Here is a 21,488-nt window from a genome sequence, read left to right as displayed (position 1 = left end):
CACAGCTAATTATTTCTGATCTGGGAGGATCTGCACTAATTTAGTTTAATAAACTTATTAAACAGCAAATTTCAGGAGGAAGAGCTATGTTGCTATTATTAGATTAGCTAGACTGCCCATTGACATTGATGCCTTGCACACCGGAGAGAGCCATTAATGGAACGAGGAAGTCCGGGAGATAATCTGGCAAAGTGTGTTTCCAATAAGCCATAGCTGGCTGTCATTAAGTGTCTTCTTGGGGGTCGCTGGAAAAGTTTCAGGCCCCCCAAAAGCAGCATCTTTTCCCAAACCAGATGCAGGTGATTAAATATCCAAATATTAAATAGAATAAGCAGCTACCAACCTCCAGGTCATTAAAAAACAGATGTGTGTCTGCAAGGTTGAAGATCATCTCTTCCATCATCAGGCCGATCCTCACTGAAGTGGTGGTATCCTATTAGACAGAAGGAGGGGTGGAGAAACACATATAATACACAGGTGGAGCCTTCAACGATCTGAATCTTTTCCTCTCCCTCATTCCCTTCTGAAAGCTCATTTGTGGTTTCTCTTAATCTGCACGATTCAAGCATAGCCTAAACCTGCTTCCTGTCAGGATCAGAGTGATAATATTGTACAAGTTCCAATGTCTCAGAACTGTTCTTTCCCCTCCCTTTTTTTGTTTTCACTTCCTTATTTGAAAAAATAATAGCTTTTCATTTGCTATTACATATAATAGCTGTATATAAAATATAACATTGTTATATATATAAAATAGCTTTCAACATTCACTCCTGCAAAACCTCATGCATCAATTTTTTCTCCCTCCCCCAATCTCCCTCTCCTAGACAGCAAGTAATCCAATATAGGTTAAGCATGTGCAATTCTTCTAAATATAATTCCACATTTATCATGTTGCACAAGAAAAATCAGATCAAAAAAGAAAAAATGAGAAAAAAAAAAGACAAGCAAACAACAAAAAAAAAGTACTTATGTTGTGATTCACATTCAGTCCCTATTAGTCCTTTTTCTGGATGCAGATAGCTCTCGTCACAAGTCTTTTGGAATTAAGTTACCACACTGTTGAAAAGAGCCACATCCATCACAGTTGAGCATTACACAATCTTCTTGTTGTTGACTACAATGTTTTTCTGGTTCTACTCACTTCACTTAACATCAGTTTATATAAATCTCTTCAGGCCTTTCTGACATCATCATGTTGATCGTTTCTTATAAAACAATAATATTCCATAATATTAATATACAATAACTTACTTAGCCATTCCCCAACTGATGGGTACCTACTCAGTTTTCAATTCCTTGCCACCACATAAAAGGCTGCTACAAACATTTTTGCACATGTTCACCCTTTCTTTTCACCCTCTTTGCTCTTGGCTTCTTACTTGCTCCCAAGAATGAAGCAGTCAAAGAAGTTTCATGAAAGAAAGCCCTTTTAACCAACCCTTCCCACAACCTCTTGTCATTCTTTATATCTTAAGGTCAGATGATCAAATATTTAGAGCTGAAAGGGTTTAAATTCAACCTCCTCTTTTTATTTATTTGTTTTTTACAGATGAGGGAACTGAGGTTTAAAAGAAGGCGCGATTGATCTAGTATCTGAGGCAGAATTTGAATGTAGGTTTTCCTGATTCCAAAGCCAAGTTCACTCACTGTGCAACCTAGCTTATTTGGTTTTACTCAACTCAACAAGGACACAAGATGTGCAGAGCACACTGTGAGTCTCTGGATAGTTCAAAGGAAAAATAATTTTAAAATTTCCTCCCCTCAAGGAGTTTACATATTAATTTAGGAATGCAACATGTTCATATATAAGAAAACACAAGATAAACAGAGGAGGAAGAACTACTGGATGGTGGTTGGGGTGGGGAGGGGAAAGATCCTGAATAGGAGATGTACAAACCGAGCTGAGTCTTAAAGGAAGCTGAATGAAATGGGAGGCAGTGATATTCCAAGGCATTCCAAGTGAATCATCTCTCCTTTATCATGCTTTCTCTTCCCTACTCTGTCCCTCTCTTCCCAGATTCTGTTTTTTTTTTCCCTCTTCAAATACATGTGTAAACGTGATTTCACACACTTAGATTGCAAAGAAGTATCTCCAGAGGATACCTATTATACAAAAGACTACATGTAGACAAATACAGGCAGAGCTTGTATTCATCCTGACTTCTTCTAGTCCAGAAGTTGGGAGAGGGGAGGAGAAAAGAGAAGGAAAAAGGGAAATGAAAAAAAGTTTTTGTTATTGGGAAAAATTTTTAGGCCCTGGAAAAAGATAATCTGTAATCTGGGGAAAGGTCTGAGAGCATGTTAACATAGAAGAGTAATTCTTACCCTGGTACCCATGAAATTTTTTAAAGTAAGTTTTAAAGAATATAATTCTTTATAATATAGTTGCTTTCCTTAGTAATCCTATGTATTTTTTCTGTGAATTTAAAAACATGATTTTAAGAAGGGATTTATAGGGCTCACCAGACTCCCAAAGGAGTCCTTGACACACAAAAAAGATTAAGACATCCTGCATTAGAGAGTCAAACCAATTATCCTTTCCTCAAGCACAATTTCTTTTGGATGAGTGCATGTACCTGTAAATATTACCAAACACCATCACCACCAACAAAAGTAAACTCCAGTTTGAGTACTGGTGCAGTTCATACACTTAATCAAACTTCCCAGACTTGCTTTATTTCTGGTCATATATAATGGTCACTGATACTATGAACAAAAGTAGTTTATAGAGTGAATTCCTCGTAGCACTATGAAGTAAGGCAGAGCAGATATTATCATCTTCATTTTCCAGGTGAGGAAGCTGAAGCTCAGAAATTAAGGGACTTTCTGATTTTTATATGTAGCATCATGGACCATAAATCAGATCTTAGAAACCTTTTAAAGGAAGGGACCTTGGAAGTTGCTGAGCCCATTTTACAGATGAGAAAACAAGGCAATGAAAAGTTAAATGACTTGCCAAAATAACACAGTTGGTAGGTATCTGAGGCAGGAGCTGAATCTCAATTTTCATCTCTCCATGTTCAGTGAAGTCCACTGTATCATTGAGTGGTTCTTTCACTTTGTGATCTGAGGACTTGGAAGTCCTGTAGGCCCTTAATGAACAAATTTAGTAAGCATTCAGTAAGCATTGATTAAATGCTTACTTCGTTGCCAGACATAGTAGTAAAGATTCAAAGACAGACATGGAATGCTTCTCTTCCTTAAGATGCTCACATTCTATTAATGCTTTTAAAAAACCTTGTTATATAATTTCCTGATAGCTCAAATTCTCTTCCCCTACCCCCGAAAAAACCTTCTCCTAACAAATCAGTACAGTTAAGCAAAAAAAATTGCACTGGACATGTCTAACAGCACACATCTCATTTCCTACCTGAGGCAGCTAGATACCCACAGAAGATAGAGTGTTACAAGTCAGGAAGACTTGAGTTCAAATCCTATCTCAGACACTTACCAGCTGGGTGATGCTAGGTAAGTCACTTAATCTTTAGCTGCCTCAATTACATCATCTGTAAAATTGGGATAATAATCTCATCTACCTCTCAGGGTTGCTATGAGGACAAATTGGGATGACACAGGGTGTGTCAAAAATCTTCATGCAGTTTCAAACTCTAATAATTTAGTTTATTGAACTGATACATCTGAGACTCCCTGCATTTGTAAAATACTAAAGTGTATAATACTAAAGTGTAAAGTATAATACACTTCAGTATTATAGGAGCAGAAAGAATCTGAGCTGGAAGAAAAGGTAGAGATCATAGAGGAAGGAATCCGTGCCAGGCACCAAGAATAGACCAAACAAAGGTGGGAGAGGACACAAAATGCCTTCAGAGAAGACATACAATAAAGGCACAAGTTTCACTTTTCACTGGTGGCCAGGCATGCATGGCCTGTAATAGTGCCCAGAATACACAGCTGCCCATTGTTGAAAAAGATCCCGAATGTAGTTCTTTAGTTTGATAAATGGACAGTTCACAAACCTCTGCTCTGACCTTAGATAAATTGACCATATAGTTCTAAGGGAGATAATCCTCTCTCTGATCTAGGACTTGTCCTAGTCAAATAAAATCTAAAATAACATCCTTCTGCATTTTTCTCTATGATTAATGAATGGAAGATAATTTTCACCACCCCCACTCCAGAAAAAAAAAAATCAACATTATCCCCCAACTCAAGCCTGTTTTTCCAGCACCCTTAAACATCACAAACCGTATTCCAACAAACCTAGCCTAGGAGCCAAGAATCAGAAGCCGCAAGAATGATTTAAGATGCCACTCACATGAAAACTATTTTCTTAATCATTAAATATTTTTCAGCTACAAAAAAATTGCAGTGGTTAATTTCATAAGATGAACCAACAGAGCTTGATTGCCATTCCCCCCCCCCCTTTTTAAACCAATTTAAACCAGAACAGAGCTAGGAAGAGAATTTCCACAACAGGCTTTAATTTGTAATTCATCCTTCCAAGGATGGGGGGAAAGCTCATCTTTGTTTTGCCTGAATGCATGTGGGTGGCTCTGTCCCAGGGAAGGTATAAATCATGCTAAGACATTGTAGATTTGGTAGACTTTCCTCTAATTTTCTGCAGATTTCAGCAGAGTCCTGTTTTTGCAATGGTATGGTCAGTAATGCATTAGTGTAAGAGGTCTAACTGGAAAGCCCAATTGCTGAGAGCGGAGTTCATCTCAATCAACCTTCATGGCAGATGCTGCTGACATGAACGGCATACTGCACACTAACCTAATTATTACGCATTCTTTCTAAAGTTCTCTTTAATTAAAGGAGAATGGCTGTGGCCTCTACCATATGGATCATGCCAAGATTCTGAATTGAGAAAAGAGTACATGATGGTGTAACATGTGGTCTGGTAGAGTCGGGAAGTTGTAGCTAAGTATTTGGTGACTGAAAGGATTCAAAGGGGGAAAAGATCTTTCCTCAATTTGTTTTTGTTTTTAAAAAACCCTCATATAAAGCAAAAAAAAACCCTTAACACATAAAATGAGTGATTTCTAAAAGATTTAAGTGTTTTCCTTCTCTCTTTTGAAAAATTTCAATACAGCTGTAATAGTGTCCCAGTTCTTCCATTTATTAAGCTACTACTCTATGCTGCAATTTTCTTATGTGTAAAATGTATTAAATGAATTCAAGTTCCCTTCTAGTCCTAAATCTTGTAATCCCTTATAAGCATCATGTCTCGAAGGCAACTACATGGGGCAGTAGGTAGAATGAGTGCCTCATATTTCCTTGCTGTATCATCCTGGGCAAGCCACTTAACTTGTCTGTTCAGTTTTCTAATCTGTAAAATGGGATAGCATCTACCTCCTGAGGTTGTGATGAGGAACAAATGAGATAATAATTGTAAATCACTTAACAGTAACTGACACATGTAAATGTTACATAAATACTAGCTATTATTATGAGACAAAAGGAAAAAGGAAACAAAAAAGATTTGTGGATTTTATAGATAGCTCAAATTCTGATCATGTTATAAATTTGTACCATAAAACAGAGAGGTTGGAGAAAAATTATTAATTCTTGAATATTAGGCCTAAAATGTGCCTGAGAACAACATAAAACTTAGAATGTTAGAACTGGAAACGATCTTAGGATATAAAAAGGCCAGGGCTAGTCTAATACTTTTATGTTACAGTTAAGGAAGCAGACTGAGAAGGAGGTGACTTGTTCTGTTGTATCGGGTTGCTGATGAAAGTCCACAGCAAACCCCTACATCTTGTAAAAATGGGAGTCTGTCCTCTTCTTCCTCTTTCTATTAAACCTTCTTCTGATATTTCATTTAGACATGAAGATTATTCTGAGTTCTCAAAAGCTAAATCACCAGAGCATGAGCTTTGTTTTATCCTACCAAGCTGAGAAAACTTCCAAGTACAAGCAGCTTGGCAACCAAGCTGATCTGTCATCCAGATTAACTCAATTTATTCTGGGATTGTCCATGGAATGATGACTCTTTTGGCTATGGCAACTTTTGAAGATGATCCACCAAGTCACAGAAGGGTTGTGGTTGGAATGGGTTGGACAAGCATCCACACAATGAAATAATGGATCTCTGAGCATGAATGTATTGTTATTATAATTATCCCAACTCAGACAGTTGTGTGTGGGGCATAGGTGGGACCAAGACTTTGATTGCCTGGACTTCATCCAAGGACAATTTTATCCTATCATGTTGGCTTTCTTAGAATTTATTAATCAAAAAAAAAGTTTCCTATTTTGCCAAGACATTCACTGTGGGATAGCTTCCTTGGTAATTTATACATATATACATCACACACACACACACACACACACACACACACACACACACACACACACACACGAGACGCAGCATGGTCTAGTGGATAGAGATCTGGCCTTGGAACAAGGAGAACCTGGATTTAAGTCCTATCTCTGAAGATAACTTTAGACAAGTCATTTAACATCTCAATATACTATGTCACAAATGTCAAATTCAAGGGGCACAAAAACCATGTATGAATATCCCTGCAAGGGGTATTTTGAAAACCACATATCAACTTTGTCTATGTTCTAATGTATTTTTATTTATTTTGTTAAACATTTTTTTCTAGTTCATTCCATATTCTTTTCTAAGAAACACTCTAAAATTACAGAGAAGGCATCAATGTGCACTGATAGGTAGGGAGTTCTCTACTCTAGTGACATTATAGACATAGCTCTAGTCTCTCTCTGTTTTTTTCTTTTTTGTCTCTTCCTCTCTCCCTCTGTCTCTGATTTTTTCTATTTTCTCTCCCACCAACATCCATCCTCTCTTCCTTTTGTCTCTCTTCTCAATCTTTCTTCTCTCCAGTTTCTCTGTTTCTTCCCATCCATCCAGGTATAAATGTATCATTATTCAGTTGTTTCCCAAAATGTGATTTACACATCACCTTTCAGGGACAGAGAAACATGATGTAGTTTAAAGAACTATAAAGAACTGGCCACAGAACCAGGAAGATCTGGTTCAAGTCTTGCCTCTATCCTAGAATAGCTGTAACCCAGGACAAGTCATTTAAACTCTCAGCGCTTTAGGTAAATCTTCCAGATCTTTAAGTTGGAGAAAAGAAACCACACTTGCAAAGGTAAAGGCCAGTTTCTTTTGTCTCCTCTTTTCTGGAAGGTGCCTATGACAGTGAAATATCACAGGTCTTGGCCCTGTCCCTTTCAGGGAAATACCTATTGTGTTCAGTGAGGTATGTTGCTATTCTACCTCAAGATAAACACAGAATAGATTGCTTTTTTTCTTTCATTTTCCTTCTCCTGCCACCTCCCTCCATTTTGGTTACACGATCATGGTATTTGGGTCCTCTAGGGACTTCTGGTTGAAGGGAATTAGGGCAAATGAGACTTTGCTGTACAGATGAATGGAGCCTGAGGCTCCCTTACATGCAGTCTTGAGATGGCCAAGGAAGCCTGAAGCTCTCTCCGAAACATGCAATTGTAAGTAAATAGTCTCAGACCTTTATGACATCCAATTGTCCTTAATGGAGCTAAGCTACTCCATTAATGTTTGGGATCACTGGTAGTAAAAGCCAGACAGGCAGCTTCTAATAAGACGTCTTTAACCCACCCCAAGTCAACAGCTTGTACTTCTTTATAGCTTGTATAGTTTACAAATGCTTTCTCCTCAACAACTCTGTGAGGCTTGTAATGAAAGCAGGGTAATCCTGGTTGGTCTTTTTGCCTCCCATTTCTCCCCATTCCCATCTATCCTCCACTCTGCTGCTGAAGTGCAGGAATCTCCCTATTGGATAAATGCCAGCGGTTCTTTGTTACCTAGAGGATGAAATAGAAGATTCTCTGACATTTAAAGCCTTGGTTCCTTTCTACTTTCCAGACTTCTTTGTATTTCCCTCTGTCCACTCTCTGATTCACCAGCAGTGGCCACCTTGCTGTTCCTTAAACATGACATTTTATTTCTTGACTCTGACTATCCCCATACTTGGGACACCTGGCTTCCTTCAAGGCTCAATTCAACTTCCACTTTCTGCAGAATGCCTTTCCGGGTCTTCGCTCCTGCCCCTTTTATCCTTGACTCTTTGCCTTCCCTCAGAGATTGCCTTTCACTTCCACTGCATATACCTTGTATATATGGTTTTTTGCATGTTGTTCACACCATTAAAATGTAAGCTCCTTGTGGGCAAGGATGATTTTTTTTTTTTTTTTTTTGCCTTTCTCTGTAATCCCAGTGCTTTACTTAAGAAATGCTCGACTACTTTGTTGTTTTAGGAAACTGTCACATGGCCAAGTCAAAACTTGAATCCAGATCTTTTTATTCCCAATTCTGTGGCTCTTTTTCAAACAAAGACTTCAATTTAACATGAAAGAAACCTGTCTAAAGCAAGGACTATGATGGAATCAAACCAACACCCAAATACTATGCTTATAATTTCTTTGGGAAAACATTATGAATGAGAGCTGGCACAAGGATCCTCTGGATTGCATATGTAAAATAGGGGAGGGGGAAAGACAAGGGATCTGCAACCTAGACCTTAAAGCTAAGAATTATTCTTATATTAAAGCAACCCTTTTATTTAATAATGTGAAAACCCCCTAACATATCTGTATACAGGCAGAGGGCAGCCTCTCGGTACAAGATGATCTCTGAGGTTCTGACTAGCTCTCAGACTGTTTGATAAAACATCTGCATATCCTATAACATCTTTGGTTACTCGAAACAGTTTTATTAAGAGATAGATTATCTCTCTATATTACTGCTTTATAGAAATAAGGTCCAAATATGTTTTTAACTTTACTTTATAAAAAATCATTCTATTCCTTGTCATCAATTTCTTTTGAAAATGCATTCCTATCACATATATGATTATTCCTTCCATCCCCCACTGAGTGCAAAAATGCATTTAAATAATTTTTTCCCTTGTACTTTAAGTAAAACTGAAAGAAAGAAAACAATGGGGCAGGATGTGAGAATGAAGAAACAATGTTTGGAAATAGTGTGTATTTTCAGCTACTGTGGACATATACCTTCTACTACTCAAAATAAATTGTGCATTGCACCAGAATGAGTCTGTTTGCAGACTCATTAACATCATTGGTGTTTTATTTATGCTTTAAAATTTGGTTAGACTATTGCTTGGAAGTGATAACAACAACAATAATAATAGCTGACATTTATATATAGCACTTTTTGGTTTGTAAAATCCATATTATATGTATTATCTCATTTAATTCTCAGCCTGTGAAAGTAAGCCCCACTTCATCTTTGGACATCTGACGTCACAAAGGTTTTCTCTTGTCCTTCCAGGCTTATTCACTCCCTCTTCAGGAATAATTGAGATTTTCTGCATGGTGATTCTTTGGAGTTCTGGTCTTCTATTTGTAATGTATAGTAATCATCCCTTCTGGTTCATTTATTAGTCATTCACAAATGTTTGGTAAGTGCTCACTACATGGAAAGCAATACAATGTGGGAGACACTGAGCTCTTTTCACTTTGCTTCTCAGCCTTATTTTCATCTGCTTTGAAGGACTCAATGATTTTCCTTTCCTGTTCTCATTAGATTGCTTTGAGACACAAACCATTATTATATTACCTGACTGAATAGGAAAATAAGACTGATGTAAAGGAAAGAATACTAGGTTTAGGAGTCAGGAGGCTTAATGACTTTATTTCCTTTTCTTATCCAGCCTTTAAATCTTCCTTCCTTCCTGCAATTGGGATAGAGTGACTTGTCCAAGGCCACACAATTAATAAGTCTCTGAGGCTGAATTTGAACTCAGGTCCTCCTGATTCCAACGCTGGTTTTCTCCACTGTGCTCCCTAGCTGTCCCTGAATCTTTGTTTCAACCTCTGTAAAATGGAGGTAGGAATTAGACTAGATCATCTCAAAATTTCCCCCCAGCCTTTATTGTAACATCCTACATTCTAAGGCCCCTCCTATCTTTAACATTCAATGGTGCTATGAATCTGTACTTTTAATCAAACACTCAGAGAATCATAGATTTAGAACTTTGAAATCCATCAATTTCTTTGACTTCTTTCAACATATTAAACATTTTGACGTAAAGTATACATAGATGAAGTAAGTTCAAAATTCCCCATATTATTTTGGTAGATGATTAGCAAAAAAAAAAAAAAAAAAAAAAAAAAAAGGATTCCTAAATAGCAGCAATTTGAAGTCCCCATGCGCATGTGCATATGAACACACACACACACACACACACACACACACACACACACACACACACAATCTCTCTCTCTCTCTCTCAAAGACAAATGAACTGTCAAAAGACCTAAATTTAATCAACAAGTCCTCATTCTATTATAAAATGTTTTCAAACTTTTGGAACCTATGTTTTAAGGATCAGGATTTTTGTAATCTCTAGGCCTTCCAAGATTTTCAACAATATTCAACTTATCCATACCTTCTGTAAATTAGACTAATGAACTTTTTCAGCCTTTCCCTATACTCTGGTCCAATTCAACTTAAGTACTTAAAATCACATCATGCAGAGTTAAAAGAGCATTTACAAGACACCTGATCCAAGCCCGTTCTTTTATATAGGAAAGAATGGAACACCAGAGCAATGAAATGATTTGCCAGTCACCTAGGTGGTAAAGAAATGGTATTTGAATCCAGGTCTTCTGACTCTAAATGAATTGAGTTTATGTTCTATACCTTGATTCTCCCAGCTGGTTCTAGAACTGGACCCCTTTCCTGACTCTTCATTTGCTAAGTCATTTCCTTTTCCTAAAACAACCATTTTTCTCTTTTGCCAACTGAAATTCTACCCCTACAAAACTTAATCTCAAATCCTGCTTCCTCTCTAAAAATCTTTGGTGATAATCACAAGATCATAGTACTTCAGAGGCTGTCTAGTCAAACTCCCTCAATAGACAGATGAGGAAACTGTAGGTTAAGCTCTACAGGTAAGATCTGAACCTAGTCTGACTCATAAAACCATTTACTTGGTTTTCTAATAGGAATCTCTCTTTCCTCTCCCCCTCTCCCTTGTTATATATCAATAAGCCTCATTCTTCTTATCAGATTATAATCTCATAGCTTTTTGTATTTACTTTAATGCCTAAAAATGACTTGCAAGTATTCAATAAATATTGATTGAATGAATAACAGTGTAAAGTGCCAGATCTGGAGTCAGAGAATTTGGGTTTTGATACTGGCCACTTGTCTGCCTTTGGGAAAGTCATTTAACCTCTATAAAATGAATGAATGGATGAATGAATGTGGGAATTAATTAAAAAACTGCACAGGTACTTGCTGGGAATATCTTAAGGTTTATATCTTAAGGATCCTTAATTGAGGTTCTATGAACTTAATTTTTTTTTTTGCTCACTATTTCAAAATAATTGGTTGCCTTTGTAATACTACATACTTTATTTTATATATTTAAAACCAACATTCTGAGGAAGTCCATACGTGTTACCATACTGCCAAAGTGATCTATGAAACAAACAAACAAACAAACAAAAAAAGATAAAAGAACCTCTGGCCTAGATGATCTTTATGACCTCTTTCATCTCAAAAACTGCCATTCCATAATTTGTGGCAGCACGTGCTGTCATTCCCCCTTCCTTTCCCTATTAGTTTCCTTTGTCAATTCAGGTCTCTAAGGCTCTGGGGAAGGCTGTATTTAGAGATAATTCCTACTTCTTTAAACTTCAAAACTTATAGGAATTATCTACTTATTTAAGGTTAATTACTTAGCTTGTTGAGGGATAATTGCAGGGGACTATGGAGTATGTGTGGGTCTAATGCGAAAAGCAGTAAAGAACAACTGAGTCTAAGGAGTCAGTTTCCAACACTGATCTTACCCCCTCCTCCCTTTCTGAGACTGCTTTTTCACTAAACAAAGGTTAAGCCAGCCCATTCTGACTTTTTTTTTTAAACTTTCAGGCTTCAAATTTCCAGCTTTGCCACTTCATTGCTGCCTGTAAGCGTCACACTCTCCAGTTGACTGGATCTTCACAGATGCCAGCTGCTACCTGATGGCAAGTTGAAAGGAGAAGAAGAGACAGACGTTCCCCTTGGCAGCCTCTCAACCACCAATCACTTTCTTCCATCTCTGGATCTGGACTGCTAAGAACTAAAGCTTCTGCCTTTCAGGGACCCTGTTGGGGCTTGCAGACTTTTAAGCAAAGGGCAGAACAGACTACTCTTGAGATGTTTAACAAATAAAGGCAGCCTGCATTTGTCTCCTTCTTTCTTCTGTGTCAATTACCTTGACATTCAAAACCCAAGGACAATGTGTTTCTACACCTCTTCTGAATTGGGATTTTAAGAAAGTAAATATACACATATATAAAACTCCTCACCATTCAAACTAATAAAATCTTCAAAAATCACTGCCAAGTAGCTGTTTACAGGCTGAACAAATAATTACTCTGCCACAAAGAAGAAAGTATTAATTAAAGCTATTCATTAAATCAGCCTCCTATTCTATGGGGTTTATCTATTGGAAGTGTCAGCCAGAGGTTAGAGACGGATTAACACACAACGGAGCATTTTGCCAGTGAAATCTCCTCCTTGTGGTTTGCTCTTAATAATAAAGTTGTCATTAAAAGAAAGAATTTAATGGTTTTAATTGGGTTTAATTACTTGGAAACTCCTGGAAAACAGATCAGTCTGTTAAGAAAAGGGGGGTATGTAAAGGAAGACAAGAAAATGAAGGTTATGAAGAAAAAAGTCCAGAGCCACATGTTTTAACAGCAAAGTTCGGAAAGTTTCATTCTTCTGAAGTTTCATCTATTAAAGGGAATATGAAGGCTGAAAATCACTTCCTAGCTTAGGACAGAATAAATAATGATGATTCAAAGTAAAAGCAAATTGATCCCCTTGTACCTACCAAAAGATCTGCTGGCTAACACCATAGTAAATCCTTCTCTCACCACTGCCTGGCTAAAGCAGTCAAGCTGACTACAAATCTAAAAATCAGATGAGAATCAAAGGAAAAAGCTAGAGATATTTGAGGTCTTTTTCCTTTTGATGTTTTATGCAACTGACCTGTCTCCTAAATTTCCAATCCATTTCTGAAATTTCTTCCAGCTGGGAGAACTGTAAAACATTTTACTGTGACACAAATTCAGAGCAAAAAAATTTTTTTAAAAAGGAACTACTATTGAATATAATTTCAATGCCTTAAGGTACAGTAAGAGAGCAAAGGAGAAAAAAAAAAGAAAATAGATCTTGGGGATGAAGGGGTTGGACTAGGTATTCTCAAAGGATCTTTGCATCTTAAACTTTCTGTATTATTTGTTCTAAAAGTTCATCCACTTCTAACATTGGTTAATCAAAGGTTTCTTTCCAGAAAGGTTTGTATGTAGTAGACTTCTAATTCTGAAACTGATTCTAAAACCATGACTTTATTAGGACGCCAAATAAACTTTGATTTTTGAGTATGGCCAAGCTCTTCTATTGAGTCTACTATGACTTTAGAGTTTGCAAAGCTGTTTATTATAAATTATCTCATTTGAGCCTCATGAGACAAAGCCCCGTGTTTCCTTTCACTATTGAGGGAACTACCATTCTCCCAGTCAGACTGTCAAGCCCAGCATCACCCTAAACTCCTCACTTTTGCTCTTTCCTCATCTCTAATCAGTTGTCAAGTCCTTTTGATTCTACTACAACCTCTCCGACTTTCTTTCTTCTGACACCACCATGACCATAGTGACATAAGCCCTAATCATTTTGCCCCCAGACTACAATAATAGTTTTCTGGTTCATCTCCTCGCCTCATATCTCTACCCATTCTAGTCCATCCTCCTCTCGGCTGTCCTAAAGTACAGATCTGACCATATTTACTATTACTTTCATTAGTTAATGTTGTCTCATCCCATCTCCTTTCCATAAACTCCAAGAATGGGCTCCCTATTACCTCCAAGATCAAATATAAAATTCTGCTTGGCTTTTAAAACCCTTTATAACCTTCTTAGTCTTCTTATACTTAACTCTTTTCCATGTGTTCTATACTTTATAACACTTTTCTCTTTCCTGTTCCTCAAACAAGATATTCCATTGTGCATTTTCTAGATTTTCACTGGCTTTCCCTCATGCCTAGAATTCTCTCCCTTTTCATCTCTGCCTGTGGCTTCCTTCAAGTTTCAGTAAAAAATTCTACTTTCTTCAAGAAGCCTTTCTTTAATCTACCTTAATGCTGGCTAGTATCTTCCCCCCAAGAAAGTCTCCAATTTATTTCTCATTTAAGTTGTTTGCATGTTGTCTCCTCCTCTTGAGAACTCTCTAGCTTTTTCTTTGTAGCTCTACTACTTAACTACTGCCTGGTTCTTTGGAGGCAGTTAAGAAATGCTTGGTGATTTGATTTAACTCTGTGAGATGTTGCTATCTTTATTTTACAAATAAGGAAACTGAGATTCAGTTAATAATGATTAGAGGCAGCATTTAAATCTGGGTCTTTCTGATCTCAAGTCTAGCAATCTATCTACCATTCTCCATTGTCCCACATGTTCTTGGAAGTTTTTCTAAAGAAAACAAAAAACAATTAGTGATAAACTAATGATTTTTGTTCATGGTTAGGAAATGAGGCATTTGGTGTCAAGTCATCCCTCAGTGTCATTTAAGATTAGAGAGAACTATTTTAAAAACATTTTGAGATAGTACATCCTGGTGACAAGGATTAATGAGAGTTCTAGAGCTGCCCCAAAGCAGAAATACAAAGATAGAGCAGAACGGAAACAAAAATACTGTTCTCTTCTACAGCAGAAGGAAACATTCTCCTATTAACTAGATTCTGGAGCTTAAAAGGATCTAGTGGGATACTCTGGCAATCTGTTTGCCATGTGCCTTCTCGCTGTACTTTCCCCACATTTCCTGCATCTTGCTCTAAGAATCACCACCCAATCAAGATTGTCCTGGAAACCATAAAGAACACGCCAATCAGCATCCTATGGGCTCCAAGCACCATGCCTTTGGTTTCTCACACTCTCCCCGTAAAGGGTCATCCCTTCCCCTATATATGAGCGTTCCCTGAAGGCAAGGACTGTTTTGTCTTTGCATATAGTAAACAATAAATTTCTACTTATTGTCAATAGTCAGAAATAAATTTATGTCAGATATAAATTTAGGCTTGACATTAGGAAAAGCTTGTTAGCAATCATTATTGTCCCAAAGTGGTATGTTCCACTTCAGGATGTGGTATGTTCCCCCTCCTTGGATGTCTTAGAGAAGAGGTTGGATGTTTATTGCATGTGTTATGATGGAAATTTCTTTTGGATAGGGGTTGGACTAGATGTTTGTTAGGTCTCTTTCAGCTCTAAATTCTGGAGTTCTATGATGGTGTTTCCATAACAAAGGTTCTCTTGTTATATATAATATATATAATAACAAATCCTGTTATTAATGTAGAGGCTTTAGATATGAAGATTAAAAAGTTACATAAATCATAGCTATTAAGAAGTTTCCATTTCATTCTATGGACATGGGGCTCTTCATGAGGAGCAGCAGCACCCAGATACAAATAGATGATGTCTCTGTCCTTGAGGGACTTCCACTCTAGTTTAGGAAGAAATAACTAGAACAAAGCAAAGCACACTATGTGCCAAATTAATGGAATAATAATGATGATATAGGGATAAGGTTTAGACTTGTGATTTCACTGATACAAGAAATTCCCTGATAAGGAAACTCTCTACCAATGCAAGTTAGCCTCCTTTCCACAACTTATAGTCTTAGAGGGTTGCCTAGAACACCGAGGTATTATGTGACCTTCCTAGGGTCATACAGTTTATATGAGTCAGAGATGGGACTAGAATCCAGATCTTCCTGGCTTGAAGGACAGGTCTATCCATTATGTCATGTTTTAAATGAAGAAGATGATGCTCAAGTATAAAAAATATTTTTACACAAAATATAAAATATATTTTTAAATAGAAAAGAGTAATAGCAGGCTAGTGACTTGTGCTAGGATTATTTCTACTTGAATTCCACAGAAAAATATGAGATGATCAATAATAATCTGACATTTCTAAAATGCTTTAGATCGCAAAGTACTTTCCATACATGATCTTATTGGAACTTCACAAAAAAAACACCATGATTGTAAGTACTTGCAAGTATTAATATTCCCATGTGATAGATAAGGAAACTGGCTCTAAGATGTGAAGGAATTGCTTACTGGCACACATAGGAAGCAGAGGGCAGGATCTGATGAACTCAGGCTTTCCAGACTAAGTCTAGCATTTTAGCCATTTTATTACTATGATTTTCAATTTGCATTTGAGAAATTTGGAAGAAGAAAGGATTGCTGAATTTGGCAGCAATCAGGGGAGGATTGAATGGGCATTAAAAGAAATAAAGAAAAAGAGAATGAAGGACAATCGAAGTGTAGGGAATGGTGAGATCAAAGATATAATGATTGGAATAGGAATGATATATTTAGAGAATGAATAGATCAGTGAGATTGAAACACTGGGTTCATTATCAAGGAGGGGATAAATCTAAAAGAAGAACAATACATTGAGGGACAGACTAAATGACCCTGGATTCCAGGACAAGAGATTTGGCTTTTTTTCCCCGCTCTGCAAGAGGGGGGAAGGGCAATGTGGAAAGATGGAAGATTTTGGATCAAAGAAATGATATGATCAATGCTGTGGTTTTGGAAGGTGTCTGATAAAATATACAAGCTAGATAGTAGGGCTAGAGACTAGAGATAGGAAGACTAGTAAAGAAATCATTACAAGTCTAAGCACAAGGCAATGAAGAACTAGAATAGAGTAGGATATAAAGGGAGGGATGAATTGGAGAGTGTTGTGGCATTCCAGCATTATAAATCAAGGACAAGATCTTATTCAATCAAAATTTGTGCCATTTATGCAATTTAGCTCAAACTAACCTGAACTTACAAGTTAGCTTACCTGATTAGGGTCCAAAGTAGGGAGAAATGAAACATCAGTTTACCAACTGAGAAAATTTCATGATGAGGAAACTGAGACCCTGAGACCCTTGCTCAAGACTACACCAGACAGGTAGTATTTTTTCTTTTCTTTTTTTTTTTTTCCCCTGAGGCTGGCATTAAGTGACTTGCCCAGGGTCACACAGCTAGGAAGTGTCTGAGACCAGATTTGAACTCGGGTCCTCCTGAATTCAAGGCTGGTGCTCTATCCACTGCACCACCTAGCTGCCCCCAGACAGGTAGTATTAACCTTGGTTCTGGAAAAATGTTCAGTGTTTCTTTTCTGACTATACCAGATGAGGAAAGAAGAGCTGCTTCTTTCTCAAAGATACTTTTAGGATGATATCTTACTTTAAGGTCAAACCCCAGATGTTTTCAGACAATACATTTATTAGTTAGATTTCTACTATTTTCACTGTGATTCCAGCCTAGAAACAAGGGACAGATAAGAGAAGCTCCTTGAAGCTCTCTGACTTTGCAATGAAAATGGGATGAAAATTCTTAAGTTAGATAGGAAATGCCAGGGGGGACAAAACATTTCCACTGTCAACATCAGACCCTAAAGCAGATCTGTTCCCATCCTCCTGCCATTAAGTAGGCAGACTGTGATACCACAACCACCCAATCTTCATGGGAATTCAAAATATCTTTGGGCAAAACCAAGAAATCTATTGTTCAAAAATAACTACCGTAAAAAAAAAAAAAGTACAGGCAGGGAATGAGGGGGAGTGATAGGATGAGTGACAGCTTCTAAACCTGCTATTTAGGTACAACAGGGAATTATTTCAATTATTTAGGTATGCAAGTTGTAGGAGTTGATTTTTTTTAAATGATCATCATTATGACTGGCAAGCCCTATATTTACAGAACACAAAAGGGCTCCCAGCTCTACTAAAGGGCCAATTTGTTGCAGGGTTTTGATGGGAGATTAAAATCACTTTTATTAATCTTTAGAGGCCTTTTGACATTAATTGAAAGGTACAGAGTGGAGGAAAAACTTGGCAGAGGAAGACTAGGGTTCCAATTGGAATTTGTTAAATTAGTGAAAGGATAATTAGTAGTAATCTGGAGTATTAGGATTACTCCCACCCCCAATCTACTGCAATAAGAAATGCTGCAGTTTCTTAAATGAGGTTAATCTCCCCTTCCCAAAAGAAAAAAGACAGGGGAAACCTGCCCTGAAAACAATAAAATATCAAGGAGGGAACTCTGCCCCTTCTGCCCCCAATTGAAAGGGCTTCAACGATGCTCTTTAAGCAAACTTTTAATGTACATCTGATGTGATGATTCAAAAACCATTTCCAAAATTTATTTTATGTTGGAAATAATCCTTTAATACTCCTAAATGCCAGGCATATGTGCTCTGCTAGGAGAGCTCTTGGCTCACCTCAGCTCTACTAAAAGAGATTAAACCTATAAAGCTTCCCCAAAGTATCTCTTCAGCCTACATGGGAGCCTTTAAGGTCTAGTCTCAGGTTTTTTTTGTTTTGTTTTGTTTTTTGGCAAATTTCTCTTCTCCCTAACCCCGCAAGAAAGAAAACTCAACAAAAAAAAATGACAAATACAGATGTCTACTTTCTGAACACTCACTGTAGATAATTAAACGATCAGACTTATTAACCATGTTCTCCATTCCCACAAGAAAATAAGCATTGATACAAGGACCCGATTAAAAGATCCTTTCTTTTATTAGGGAAGTAGACAAACACTTTTATTTAGCCCAAATGAGAGAGTATGAGAAAAGTTTAAGTCCCAGGTTTAACCCCCAGTGGGTAAAAAAAAATCTCCAACTTCCTCAGAAAATCCTTTCCAAATTGTATTCATCTTGACTTAATCCACATCTACTGAGTGAATTAGGCAGTATTTATTTTGAAAATCTATTTTATAGAGTTCCAAGGACTCTGTTTTCCTTAGGAAGGGCTCATTCTACATTTCAGAGCTGGATGCCGCAAGAAGGTCTCAGACCAGGCCTCTGAAGGCCTTTAAAGTCCCAAGGTGCCCAGCACACATGACTAACAAAATGTAAATAAACACAGCTGAGCCAGGAAGAAATTGGAAGGTTTTCTCATTAAAGAAATAAAATAAACAGATGTCCTTAAGCACTTTGGCTCGTGTGTGTCAAAGGAATGGAAAACTCTTAGATGTCTGAATGGCAGGAATGATATAGAGCCACATCTCAGGCTGAAAAAGGGGGGAAAAGGGTCTGTGGCACTTTGAATTAACTAATAGTCCTCAAGGGAGCGCACTTGTGATTTGAACCTTAGCAACTTCTACAAATAGTTTTTAACTGCGAGGTAATAAAACGGGGTTTTATTCCTTCTCAGTTTGTAAAGTAGTAAAGGACAGGCTAAGCCATTAGGAGCATGAATCACCAATGGACCTGATTGAATCCTGATGGCATGTTTTTGGGTACTGGATTAAGGAATCAGAGCAGGACTTGGGTAATACACCCATCAGGCGATGGGGAAAGGAATGCAGTGGGGCAGAGGCAGCTAACCCAGGAGCTTAACAAAGGTGTAGCCAAGTTCTCTGCGACCAGAACCTTTCGCATCTGAATTTACAGGCACAGCTCCTTAAAAAAAAGACAAATTAGGCAAATTTTGCAAACCAAATCCAGTTTTTTATTATACAGCTTGAGCAGCAACTGGCCCTCTTCCATTCTTGTAACAACCATAGAACCAAAGAAACAAAGGTGTAAATTTAGACTTGGGAATACTGGGAATACCCTATTCTTTTCTACAAAGGAACTAGCCAATGAGTTGGAAAGCTTACTGGGTCAGCAAGGCTGTGGAATGGGTTTATTGTATGTAAGAACTTTCCTTGGACTCAGCTTCCTCATCTATAAAATGAAGGGATTGGACTGGGCACAGTGGGTGATGTAAACAATGTTTTGTATACAGGAGGTGCTTAATCAATGTTTATTGGCTGACTAAAACAATGTATAACACAAGGGCCATACTTTGGAGAAACTGTCTAGTTTGAGTGAAAGGCACATATAAAGAATGATAGCAATATGGCAGCCAGTGTGAAGAGCTGGATAAGTAGTCCAGACAATAAGAGATACAGAAATTCATGGGAGGGGGAGATCACTGTGATCAGATTTGATTCGGATGGGATTCCTGGAGAAAGCTAGGTATTGAAGGAAATGTAAGATTTAGATATACACCGAAAAATGGAGAGAACATTGTAGATGAGAGACTGACCTATATAAAGGTGGAAAAATGAAAGCTGGGTGATGGGATCAATGAATAGACCAGTCCAATTAGAGAACACAGCTTGCACAAGGGAAGAAAAGAGGAATCAAGACTAAAGAAACCAAAAAGATGAGTAGATGATAGAAAATTGGGATAATTCTAAAATATTTCTTTGCTAATGAAAAGAAATGGTAGGGTGAATGCTTGACTCAAAAATCATTTATGTTTGACTCAAACAATAAAAGAATTTCCCCTAATGGATGAACATTTCTAATAGTTTTTCTGTAAATGGAGCACCCATAACAGTTTCATGCATAATGTATTTGTTCCATATGGAAAAGACATTTATATTAACAAAGGTAACATTTCTTTTGTGAACAATAAATTATTTTTGCCAGAATAAGTTTTGAGAATGTACTTCTGTCATATGTAATTCACAAAATAGGAAAATCAAGAGCTGACTGAAGAGAACAAAAAAGAAGTGATAAATCAACTCAGTGCCCATATGATTAAATTTTTATTGAAATAGCATATAAAGTCCACTTTGTTGGATCACCAACTTCCTTGAAAGGGGAAGAGCTACTCTTCATTTCTCAAAAGTTTTAAGAGCTTAGTGGTGGTTGTGGTACTAATGGTAGTTGCTATCTGTGGGCCTTGGGAAGAAAAACAAGACATCAGACAAATCTCTCCCAAAACTGGACTGGACCATGATACCCCAGAACATCTTTTCACTTCTAGCACAAAGGACTTCACATGCAAGCATAGAAAGCCTTCATTCCTTTAGCTATTGATTACTAAGTTTTTCCTTTTGAGAAGCCATTATGTTCTCTTTGAACCCATATTAACCCATAATGTCTTGGAACCCTTCTCCTCCTTGTCCTCCCATTCAAGTGTCCCCTCTTTTTATATATTGTCTTTTCCTACTAAAACTTAACTTCTTGAAGGCAAGTACTATCTTTCTTCTTTTACTTGATTTGTATTCCTAGGACTTAACACATTGCCTTGCACACTGTAAGTGCTTAGTAATTGCTTTATCTAGCCATCTATTAGCACTACCCATGAGCTTCCAGGAAGGGAATGTATAAATCAATCCTGAGATTAGCCAAATTGGGTTTCCAGATCAACTGGTTGATCTTAATTGGTTAGAAAAGTCTGACCTATTGGGGAAAATTAAACAAACAAACAAACATACAAACATTTGGGGCTGGCAACTGGAAAATGTAACTTTGGTTCTTATGTATACCACTGGCTGGAAGTACTGACTGACATAAATGGAAAGATCTGGAACTCAGGTTTTAAATCCTGACTCAGTCCTTTACTTTAAAGCATGATCTAAGATAGTCTATTTAACTCTTTGGGCCTCAGTTCCCCCTCAGTGGATAAAAAAGTAGGCCTTTAA

The 21,488-nt window shown here is 37.4% G+C and overlaps 1 protein-coding gene and 1 long non-coding RNA gene across 6 annotated transcripts in view; one reads left to right on the top strand and one right to left on the bottom strand.

Moving 5' to 3' along the window:
* The window catches only part of EYA2 (EYA transcriptional coactivator and phosphatase 2), a 231,317-nt gene that overhangs the window by 39,005 nt on the left and 170,824 nt on the right, over positions 1-21,488 (bottom strand). For all 5 annotated transcript variants that reach the window (XM_074288542.1, XM_074288543.1, XM_074288544.1 and 2 more), the window contains exon 10: positions 344-433. In XM_074288542.1, coding sequence (XP_074144643.1) covers positions 344-433 — 90 coding nt within the window. The remainder of the gene's footprint in view (positions 1-343; positions 434-21,488) is intronic.
* On the top strand, positions 7,275-12,535 carry LOC141555568 (uncharacterized). Its single transcript, XR_012486257.1, has 3 exons — positions 7,275-7,449; positions 9,275-9,404; positions 11,885-12,535. It is a non-coding gene; the product is annotated as an uncharacterized LOC141555568 (long non-coding RNA).

The sequence above is a fragment of the Sminthopsis crassicaudata genome, chromosome 2 (genome assembly GCF_048593235.1).
Source record: "Sminthopsis crassicaudata isolate SCR6 chromosome 2, ASM4859323v1, whole genome shotgun sequence".
In the NCBI taxonomy this organism is placed as follows: Eukaryota; Metazoa; Chordata; class Mammalia; order Dasyuromorphia; family Dasyuridae; genus Sminthopsis; species Sminthopsis crassicaudata.
Note: the sequence above shows the minus strand (reverse complement) of the source record. Positions and strands in the feature narration are given on the sequence as shown.